This window comes from Ciconia boyciana, chromosome 29, assembly GCF_034638445.1.
Source record: "Ciconia boyciana chromosome 29, ASM3463844v1, whole genome shotgun sequence".
Classification (NCBI taxonomy): Eukaryota; Metazoa; Chordata; class Aves; order Ciconiiformes; family Ciconiidae; genus Ciconia; species Ciconia boyciana.
This window is the reverse complement of record NC_132962.1, coordinates 436,212-447,049: the sequence shown is the minus strand read 5'-3', so window position 1 is coordinate 447,049 and position 10,838 is coordinate 436,212. Positions and strand designations below refer to the sequence as shown.

The 10,838-nt window shown below is 58.1% G+C and overlaps 1 protein-coding gene across 2 annotated transcripts; it reads right to left on the bottom strand.

The window, feature by feature from the left end:
- Positions 1–3,422: 3,422 nt before the first annotated feature.
- On the bottom strand, positions 3,423–7,677 carry LOC140644912 (C-type lectin domain family 2 member D-like). 2 transcript variants are annotated; one of them, XM_072848131.1, is made up of 6 exons: positions 7,534–7,677; positions 5,834–6,278; positions 5,411–5,506; positions 4,876–5,060; positions 4,345–4,445; positions 3,423–4,168 (listed from the first exon to the last, which is right to left on the bottom strand). In XM_072848131.1, exons 2-6 carry the CDS (start codon positions 6,093–6,095, stop codon positions 4,012–4,014), a joined length of 801 nt encoding a protein of 266 aa, XP_072704232.1. In that variant the 5' UTR covers positions 6,096–6,278; positions 7,534–7,677; the 3' UTR covers positions 3,423–4,011. The 2 variants fall into 2 exon arrangements, with proteins under 2 accessions (XP_072704232.1, XP_072704233.1); XM_072848132.1 differs by having other exon boundaries at positions 4,876–5,057.
- Between the last annotated feature and the right edge of the window lie 3,161 nt (positions 7,678–10,838).

The following is a 10,838-nucleotide window of genomic DNA, read 5'->3' as shown; positions in this document are numbered from 1 at the left end:
CTGCTCCACTCTAAGGTATGTTTCCTTTTAGTTTTCCTTTTGCAGATAATTTAGCCTAGCCTGTCAGTATTGTCGGCCTTAAGTAAGGAAGCTTAGAGAGTAGAATTGCTAACGAGCATTCTTTATTTGAAGGAAACCTACGTATGGTCTTTCCCCCTCCTAACTATAATCATTACAGTAAGAATGCTTTGCCTGTGTTAAATCCTTGGTTAGCTGAGATAGTTGCAATGTAGACAGAGAAAAAGGAATTCTTCAGGCCCTGTGTCCCTGGAAAGGGCCGATAAGGAGAAGCTACGCAAGAACCAACTGGTTTTGGGTACGCAAGGAAGGTATGAGCAAGACAAAGATGGACTGAGCATGCGTAAAGACAAAGTTCAGTCAGCAGCCAGAGCGATGAAGACTACCGACTTCCTCCAACGACCACCAGAGGATCCCTAACGACCACCTAAGGACTTAAGTACGCATGCGTCAGAGACACGTACATATATTAATGAGTTGCAAGAAATCTCATGTTTCTATAAATTAACCTTAGGAATATGTATGATTTTGCAATACATAATCTCTGCAGTTTTGCTTGTTTGTCGGAGCACTTATGGTGGAGCGATCCCCAGCGCTGCCCAGCGCTGTAATAAAGGATGCCTGCTTCATAGTAACTCCGTTGCTATTGAGTTTTATTATTTCAGGAACACTCTGAAACTCCGATTCACCTGCTGGGAGATTTGGACTTTAAAGGGTAGTCTCCATGAATTGTGCTTCACGTGTCTGTCAGAAAATCTAGAATTTCATTCCCCAGCTGAACTGGAACCAGGGGTCGGCTGGCGAAACTTCAGTGTTCTCCCGGTCCCCGTCAATCCGAATCTGAGGTGCCCAACATAATTAGATCAGCCTCCCATGTAGATTCCCCAGCCTCGGGTAATCAGTTTTCTCTTCGGGCATTCATTTTTCCTATGTCCGTCTTCCCTACAGTATGCACACTGGTTCGATCCTAACATGACTTGCAACGGGGACAGACCCAGGGTCGCTACCCTGGCTCCTACCTCTGCCTCTGTCATTTTGTGGAGCTACCACCTAGCATCCGGTCTTGCGCAAAACCAGAAATAAATCGGTATCTTGGCTCCATGTGCGTATTGGGTGTTGCACACTGGGTAACAAACTCCGTTTGCGAGACAACAATAGCAGACGTACCTTCTCAGCACCCGTCTGCGTGGCCGCAGAGTCGGAGACCTTCTCAACGCCTGTCTGCGTGGCCTCAGAGCAGGCGACCACCTTCTCAGTGCCCCTTTGCAAGGTCTCAGAGCAGGAGACCTGCTGGAGTGCTGGGATGGAGGGCCATCAGCTCTTCAGGAGGGGTAGGCAGGGCAGGTGAGGTGGAGGAGTTGCCCTGCATAGAAGAGAGAGGTTTGGCCACACAGCCCTTATAGCTGGGGATGACGTGGTCGAGAGCCTCTGGGTGAGGCTTATCACAGAATCGTAGAATGCTTTGGATTGGAAGGAACACCCTCCTTCTGGCGTGTCAACTGCACCACTCAGCAGCATTAGGGAGATGGAAGGCAAAGCAGATGGCGCAGTGGGTGTCCACTGCCCATCACCCAGCCAGGGTGACAGCACCGATGAGTGATTCCATGGGCAATTAGGAGAGACCTCTGGATCAGTCGCCCTTGGCCTTACGGGAGACTTCCATGTCCCAGGCATCAGCTGGGAATGCCGTACTGCTGGGGCAAGCAGGTCTGGGAAATGCCTGGAGTGTGTGGAAGAGGACTTCTTGTCACAAGCACTCAGCGACCCAACCAGGAGAGATGTCCCTCGAGACTTGTTCTGTGTGAATGGAGAAGGCCTTGTTGGAGATGTCAGGGTCGGTGGCTGTCTTGGCCACAGGGATCATGAAATGGTTGAGTTTACGGGCGTGCTGGTCAGCAGCAGGCTCAACAGGAGTCAGCAGTGTGTCCTGGCAGCCAGGAGGGCAAACTGCATCCTGGGGTGTCCCCATCCCTGGTCCGGGTGCATCAAACACAGCATCATCAGCTGGTCAAGAGAGGGCATTGTCCCACTGTATTCAGCATCAGTGCAGCTGCTCCTGCAGCACTTTGTGCAGTGCCAGGCCCCACCATTTGAAAAGGACCCAAAGGGCCTTGAACTCCTCCAGAGGAGGGCAACCAAGCTGGTGCCACAGCTGGAAGGCATGTCCTCTGAGGAGCAGCTGAGGACTTTGGGCTTGTCTAGTTTGGAGAGGAGGAGATGCAGACAGGGAGGTGCTGATCTCTTCTCCCTGGGATCCAGGGACAGGACGCCTGGGAATGGTTCAAAGCTGCACCAGGGGAGGCTCAGACTGGACATGAGGAAGCATTTCTTTACCAAGAGGCTTCCTGGAGAGGCAGTTGATGCCCCCAGCCTGGCAGGGTTTGAGAGGCATTTGGACAAGGCCCTTAATACACTTGTGGGCAGCCCTGAAGCAGTCAGGCAGTTGGATGAGATGAGCACTGTAGGCCCCTGCCAGCTAGTCTCTTCTCCTTTCCCAGCACTCAGCTGCATGGCCTCAGAGCAGGAGAGCTTCTCAGCGCCCATTTGCATGGTGCCAGTGCAAGAGACCTCAGTGACTGTGTTGCACCAGAGGAGGAGACTTTCTAAGGGCCCATCTGCATGGCCTCAGAGCACAAGACCTTCTTCTCAGTGCACATCTCCTTGGCACCAGAGCAGGAGACCTTCTCAGTGTCCATGTGCATAGCCTCAGAGCACAAGACCTTCTTCTCCGTGCACATCTCCTTGGCACCAGAGCAGGAGACCTTCTCAGTGTCCATCTCCTTGGCACCAGAGCAGGAGACCTTCTCAGTGTCCATGTGCATGGCCTCAGAGCACAAGACCTTCTTCTCCGTGCACATCTCCTTGGCACCAGAGCAGGAGACCTTCTCAGTGTCCATGTGCATAGCCTCAGAGCACAAGACCTTCTTCTCCGTGCACATCTCCTTGGCACCAGAGCAGGAGACCCTCTCAGTGTCCATGTGCATAGCCTCAGAGCACAAGACCTTCTTCTCCGTGCACATCTCCTTGGCACCAGAGCAGGAGACCTTCTCAGTGTCCATGTGCATGGCCTCAGAGCACAAGACCTTCTTCTCAGCACCCATCTGCATGGCCCCAGAGCAGGAGAGCTTCTCAGTGCCCCTTTGTGTGGTGCCAGTCCAGAGAGCTCAGTGACCACCGGTGTTGCACCAGAACAGGAGACCTTCTTCTCCGTGCACATCTCTGTGGCCTCAGAGCACAAGACCATCTCCCCAGCACCCGCCTGCGTGGCCGCCGAGGAGGACACCATCTCAGCACCCTTCTGGGTGGCTGGGGTGGGTTGAACTTTGCTGGCCACCAGGTGCCCAGCCAGCTGCTCTATCATCACTCTACCTACCTCCACTGGCCAAAAAGACTCCACTCCGGGAAATTAATATACTTTATTGCCAATCAAATCACAGCAGGGTAACAAGAAATAAAACCAAACCTTAAAAGCCCTTGCCCCCACCCCTCCCTTCTGCCTGGGCTCACTTTCACACCCAATTTCTCTACCTCCTCCCCCCCAGCAGCACAGGGGGAGGGGAATGGGGGTTGCAGTCAGTCCATCACATGTTGTCTCTGCTCCTCCTCCTCCTCACACTCTTCCTCTGCTCCAGCATGGGGTCCTCTGCAAAATTCTCCACCATGGGTCCTTCAGGGTGCAACCACCTCCTCTGGCAGGGGGTCCTCCAGGGGCTGCAGGTGGGTGTCTGCTCCACCATGGCTCTCCATGGGCTGCCAGGGGACAGCCTGTGTCACCGTGGTCTTCACCACGGGCTGCAGGGGAATCTCTGCTCCGGCACCTGGAGCACCTCCTCGCCTCCTTCTCCACTGACCTTGCTGTCTGCAGAGTTGCCTCTCTCCTGGTGTCTCTCTCCCAGCCGCTGTTGCACAGCAGTTTTTTTTCCTCCCCTTCTTAAATACGTGATCCCAGAGGCGCTACCACCATCACTGATGGGCTCAGCTTTGGCCAGTTGGCTAATGCCAACCCCGCTCCCCCCCCGCTACCAAACCCTTGGTTCCCATCAGAGCTTGGGGCTTGCTGCAGAGATATGGCCGGTTCTGTGAGCAGCTTGAACTCCTGAGGTCACGGTCATTAAGGAACAGACAAGGTTCTTGGCCCTGCACCTGCATCCTGCAACAAGAAGGAAAGACACCGCTGGTACCATCGGGTTAGCGGTTGTCCCCTCAAGCACCAGGAGACAAGGGCTGCCTGCAAGGGACAGTCCCAGCAAGACATGGCCCACCAGGCCCCTGCCCATCCCACTGCAGGACCGTCACCCCACGGCGCCGGCTTGCAATGGGACTCACGTGTCATTGAAGCTGCTGCCGTCCACCCACTCCAAGTGCTCGCCCTGTCTCCGCAGCCCAAGCCAGTAATCAATGTTGCCCTTGAGGCGCAAGAGAAACTCCTGGGGAGGAAAGAGAGAAGCCAAGAGTCAGGAGCTGCTGCCAGCCCCACGCTGGTCCCTGCTGGCCTCGCAGGCAGCCCCAGCTCCGCACCGCTGCCACCGGCCACGGGATGGCAGCAGCTCCCACCCAACGGCTGCTCCAACAAGCTCCAGAGACTTCTGAAGGAGCTCACCAGCCCAGCCAGCAGTGTTGCTCTGCTCTGCCAGAGCTCTGCTCGGGGCCCAGCTGAGCACCGCGGGTGGGCAGACATAGCCTGGGCTCCCCGCTGCACCCCACGCCTCCCTCCCTCCCTCCAAGGCCCCAGGGCAGAGCTGCATCTCTGTCCCTACAGGCACCTCTCGCCTGCCCAGCACCAACCCCAGCACCTGCACCCAACCCAGACCCCCCCCGCCTTTCACCCCCACGCAGCCACAACAGCCCCTCACTCACCTTTTCCCAGTCCCTCTTGAACACAGCCAGGGAGGACCCACGCAAGGAGCACTGCTTGCGGCTCCACTCCCAGCTGCCCTCCTCCCTCGAGAGGTAGTAGCAGACATTGCGGTACCCAACCCAGTCGTCAGGACACGGCAGCACCTGAGCCACAGGCAGACCTGCATTGCCTTCACACCTTCCTGCTGGAGAAGGAAGGGGAGAAGGTCAGAGGATTCCACTCCACAGGGACCAGGGGACACAGCTCCAGGGGGCAGGAAAGGAAACAGTCCCAGGCTCCCCCCACAGGGATCCTCACTTTGCTGCCAGGGACCTACAGGGAGCAGACACCCTGGGGGTTAACAGCCTGCCCCACAGCACGGCTGGGGGTGTCCCTGCTCCTCCCCAAGACCCCTGGGACAGGGCAGGGGCACAGCCAGCCTGAGGGCCTGGCCCCACCATGCTCCCCCCACCAGCCTGGGCCTCACACACCCACATCTGCCCCAGCCTGGAGGGGAAGGGGCCGCATCTGCAAGGGCAGCTGCTCCTCCCTTACCTGATACTACAGCAAGAGCTACAGCCAAAGCCAACACCAGAACCATGAGCACAGCCAGCACCAGGGCCCATGCTGGATGGAGTGCACAGCATTTGCCTGGAGAAGGAAAAAGCCACTCACAGTGAGGATGGCGCTGTCCCAGAGCGGGCACAGCCCTCGCATCCCTGCCACCCCGCACACGAGCTGCCAGGGGAACACAGGAGGGACCCCCCCAAGGGACAGCCTGCAGCAGGAGAGCTGCCGACGGATGGAGATGTGGTGGGGGGCTGCTACAGACCACCCAATGAGGACCAAGCAGAAGACAAGCCCTTTCCAGACAACTGGAAGAAGCCTCACACTTGCCAGCCCCAGTCCTCCTGGGGTGACACCGCCACAGGGACACTATCCCCTCCCTACAGGCCACAGGGCTGGCTCTGCACTCACCCAGAACTCTGCGTGTCCTTACGCCTTTATCCCCAGGCACCCCTGGACCCAGGGGCTCCTGCACGTTCCCAGCGTCATCGCAGAACCCGTTCTCCTCCCCTCGTCCCATGGGAAACAGAGACATGGAATCACTTTGCCTGTGATAAGCAGGGGCTTGCGCCCAAGGCATCGCAACAGCTGGCAAAGCCTTTTTTAAGCCAGGCTTCGATCCAGTTTTACCACAGCAGCTGGTACTGTCGTGCTGGGAGACTGCAGAGAACATGATGAGAACGCAGCACACCGGGACGTTTAATTCCGTTACCAGACTGCAGCCACGCTTGGCTTCCGCAGATCAGCTGTGGCCCTGCGGCAACACCCACGCTCGGGAAGGCGACGCCAGCACAGTCCCGCTCTGTCTGTGCTGCCCCTGTAACGCTGCAGCCTGTCCCCAGCACCCAGCCAGCACCTGGGGAGACAAACGCAGGGTCAGTGAGCTCAGGCACCAGCCCGCAGCCCCCAGCAGAGCCAGCACCCTCCCCACCACCCTGCACACACCCTTCCCAGACAGGCTACAAGGCACTCGCTGCCTGGGAGCATCCCCCTAACCACCTCTGCGGACACACAGGAAGGAAGTGCCAGTAACCACAGAGGAAGGCAGGAACTGGGTGCGCCTGGCAGGACAAGGCACCCCAGAAGCCCCCAGACACCCAGACTAGAAGCTCAGCATATCCTTAACAGACAAATCCTTAACAGGCCCAGACATGTCAAGGACACCGAGTCAAAGTCACTGCAAAACGCCCCGCTCCCATCTGAACGCAGGATACCGAGGTTTGGTCTTGCCTGGGTTTTACAAATGCATGAGCTCACAGGGTTAAAGGGGGACAGGAGGGCAGGGCTGCTCTCCTGCAGCCCCTGGGCATCCCAGAGCCTGCTCAGCTGGCAGAGCTCCAGCTGGTAGCTGGGCACCCACAACTTTTAGTAGGGCCCGTAGCAATAGGACAAGGCACAATGGTTTAAGGTAGAAAAGGCCAGATTCAGACCAGGTCCAAGGAAGAAATTCGAAATTTTTTACGCTGAGGGTGGTGAGACACGGGCCCAGGCTGCTCACAGAGATGGGACATGCCCCATCCCTGGGAACGTTCAAGGTCGGCTTGGACGGGGCTCTGAGGAACCTGCTCTAGCTGAAGAAGTCCCTGCCCGGGGCAGGGGGGCTGGACTAAATCAGCTTTAAGCGCCCCTTCCACCCCAAACCACTCCATGAGTCTGTGATCACAGACACCGACGCCTACGGGGGTACGGCTGGGGCCCCTCAGCAGCTCCCGCACCGCCGAGCTGAACGACGGCGAGCTGAAGGAAAGCCTCCGCAGGGGCCCTCCTCTCCTACACGATCCACAAGCGGCTGCAGCTGCTCGGGCACAGGCACATCCCAGCGCCCGGGAACTGCCGGCTGCGGGCACAGGACACGGACAGCACCGGCTGAGCCCCCGCAAGGGATCACGCCAGTCACCCCAGGGGCGCTGGGGGGCGGGGGGAACCCGCGCGAAGCAGCTCCCGCCACGCCGGCGCCTCACAGCGTTCCCAACCCCGGCACGGCTCAGGGCACAGCGGCAAGGGGGACGCCACAACCGGCCGCTCCCGCACCGGCCCCACCACGCGGCCAGCGCCAGCCCGACAGGCTCCCTTCCCCGCGGACCCCCACGCACCCGCCGCCCGCGCCCTACCTGCGCCGGGGCCCGCCCCGAGCGCTGCCGCTGCCGCCGCCGCCGCCCCGCCGGGATCCGGACGCTCCCCAGCCCCTCACGGCCCCGCGCGGCTCTGACAGGAAACGCTCGCGGCCGCCGCCTTTCGAGGCCTCGCGCGGCCCGCCCACCGCGCTGCCCAATCAGCGCGCGAGAGCGAGGAGTGGCGGGGCAGGCAGCCAATCAGGCGACGCGCCTTTGTAACGCCCTCTGCGTGAGCGGGACGCGGTGCTGCCCTATCCTTCTGCCCAGGCGCTCTAGTTTGGCCGGAACCGTGGTCGTTTTGCGCCCGCACCGACATCGGCGGGCGCAGGACACCCCCAATTCCAGCAGCCGAGGCTGCTGCCATGGTTGCGGGCCGTTTCCCTGCTCGTGCGGGGCGAGCAGCCCCTGGCAATGCCCGCTCCCGGCTCCCTCAGGCCGTTTCCCCCATTTTTGGGGAGCGAGGGGCGCTGGGGGGGGTTTGAGATGGAAACCCCCTTGCCTCACCAGTGTATCAGTCAGCTTTAGAGTATAAAAGCCTATTAACTGGGTTAATACGCGTTATTTCACACCATACGCTGCGATGCAATGGGGTAGTGGAATTTTCCTGGAGGTTTTGGTATGAAATAAAGCAAATTAAGGACGGGCCGGCACCTGGAAAGAAGGACTTTGCTTCTCAGGAGCTTGGAGCTGCCCGTGGAGATAAGGGATCGCCCTGGACAACGCCGATGCTGCCAGCATGTGCCCCTCCGCCACCTCCTTGAAACCCTCCCGGCATCATGGATAACTGATTCCAGCAAGACCGAGCCCGGGGACGTCGGCATCAATACGGTGCAATGAATGCTGAAAAGCAGTCGCTTTGCGATGTTTTATGGGGATTAGTAATCGTTGGTGTTGGTGTTAGTCGTCGAGGTGTCGCGGGTTAGTGGCAGGAGTCCCAGGACTGGAGTGGTGGGACGGAGGGCCATCGACTCTTCAGGAGGGCAGGCGAGGGATGTAAGGGAGAGGTTTGGCTGCACAGCCCTTACAGTTGGGGATGACATGGTCGAGAGCCTGCGGGTGAGGATCAGGGGGATGGAAGACAAAGCAGATGGCACAGTGGGTGTCCACTACCAGCCAGGTGACCAGCCTGGTGCCCAGGCAGGGTGACAGCACCAACGAGAATTAGGAGAAATCTGTGGATCGGTCACCGTTGGCCTTATGGGAGGCTTCAAGGTCCCAGGCATCGGCTGGGAATGCTGTACTGCTGGGACGAGCAGGTCTGGGAAATGCCTGGAGTGTGTGGAAGATGACTTCTTGTCACAAGTCCTCAGTGATACCCACCCTGCAGCCCGTGGTGAAGACCATGGTGAGGCAGGCTTTCCCCCTGCAGCCCATGGAGGTGCACGGTGGAGCAGATATCTACCTCCAGCCTGTGGAGTACCCCATGCCGGAGCAGGTGGATGCCCGAAGGAGGCTGTGAGCCCGTGGGAAGCCTGTGCTGGAGCAGGCTCCTGGCAGGACCTGTGGGCCCATGGAGAGAGGAGCCCACACTGGAACAGGTTTGCTGGCAGGACTTGTGACCCCGCGGGGCACCCACGCTGGAGCAGTTCGTGAAGAACTGCAGCCCATGGAAGGACCCACGTTGGAGAAGTTCGCGGAGAACTGTCTCCCGTGGGAGGGAGCCCACGCTGGAGCAGTGGAAGAGCGTGAGGAGGAAGGAGCAGCAGAGACAACGTGTGATGAACTGACCACAACCCCATTCCCTGTCCCCCTGCAGCGCTGGGGGGAAGGAGGTAGAGAAATCAGGCATGGAGTTGAGCCCGGAAGAAGGGAGGGGTGGGGGAAGGTGTTTTAAGGTTTGGTTTTATTTCTCGTTACCCTACTCTGATTTGATTGGCAATGAATTATATTAATTTCCCTGATTTGAGTCTGTTTTGCCCGTGACGGTAGTTGGTGAGCGATCTCCCTGTCCTTATCTTGACCCATGATCCTTTTGTGGTATTTTTCTCCCCCCTGTCCTGTTGAGGAGGGGGAGCGATAGAGCGGCTGGGTGGGCACCTGGCAGCCAGCCAGCGTCAACCCACCACAGTCAACTAGGAAAGGTGTCCTAGACTTGTTGTTTGTGGATAGAAGTATAGAATCGTTGAGGTTGGAAAAGACCTTTAAGAACACCGAGTCCAACTGTAAACCCAACGCTGCCAAGCCCACCACTACACCATGTCCCTAAGCACCACATCTACACGTCTTTTAAATACTTCCAGGGGTGGTGACTCAACCCCTTCCCTGTGCAGCCTGTTCCAATGCTTGACAACGCTTTCAGTGAGGAAATCTTCCCTAATATCCAATCCAAACCTGCCCTGGCGCAACTCTTGTCCTATCACTTGTTACTTGGGAGAAGAGATCGACCCCCACCTTGCTACAAGCTCCTTTCAGGTAGTTGTAGAGAGCGATAAGGTCTGCCCTGAGCCTCCTTTTCTCCAGACTAAACAAGCCCAGTTCCCTCAGCCGCTCCTCATCAGACTTGTGCTCCAGACCCTTCCCCAGCTCCGTTGCCCTTCTCTGGACATGCTCCAGCCCCTCAATGTCTCTCTTGTAGTGAGGGGCCCAAAACTGACCACGGTATTGGAGGTGCGGCCTCTCCAGTGCCGAGTGCAGGGGGACGGTCACTTCCCTAGTCCTGCTGGCCACCCTATTTCTGACACAAGCCAGGATGCTGTTGGCCTTCACAGTATCGTTTAGGCGGGAATTAGAGAAGGACTCGTGGGAGAGGTGATGGTCGGTGGCTGTCTTGGCCACAGGGATCGTGAAATGGTTGAGTTTACGGGGGTGCTGGTCGGCAGCAGGATCAATAGGAGCCAGCAGTGTGTCCTGGCAGCCAAGAGGGCAAACAGCATCCTGGGGTGCATCAAACGTGGCGCAACCAGCTGGTCAAGAGAGGGGATTCTAGAATATCTGGAGTTGGAAGGGACCCATAAGGATCATGGAGTCCAACTCCCTGCTCCTTGCAGGACTACCTAACACTCATGTGGCTCGTCCTTAATGTGACATATTTGGCGTCACGATTTTACTTCCCCCTCCCCACAGGTGGGACGTGACACCATCCACCCAGACCCCCAGATCTCTTTCCGCGGGGCTGCTCTCCAGCCTCTCGTCCCCCAATTTATACGTATAACCAGGATTACCGTGTCCCAGGTGCAGAATCCGGCTCTTGCTCTTGATAAATTCCAGACGGTTCATGATTGCCCAGCTCTGCAGTGTGCCCAGATCTCTCTGAAAACCCTCTCCCCTCCCCTCTCCTTCCACATTCCATGCTCCTGTGTCCT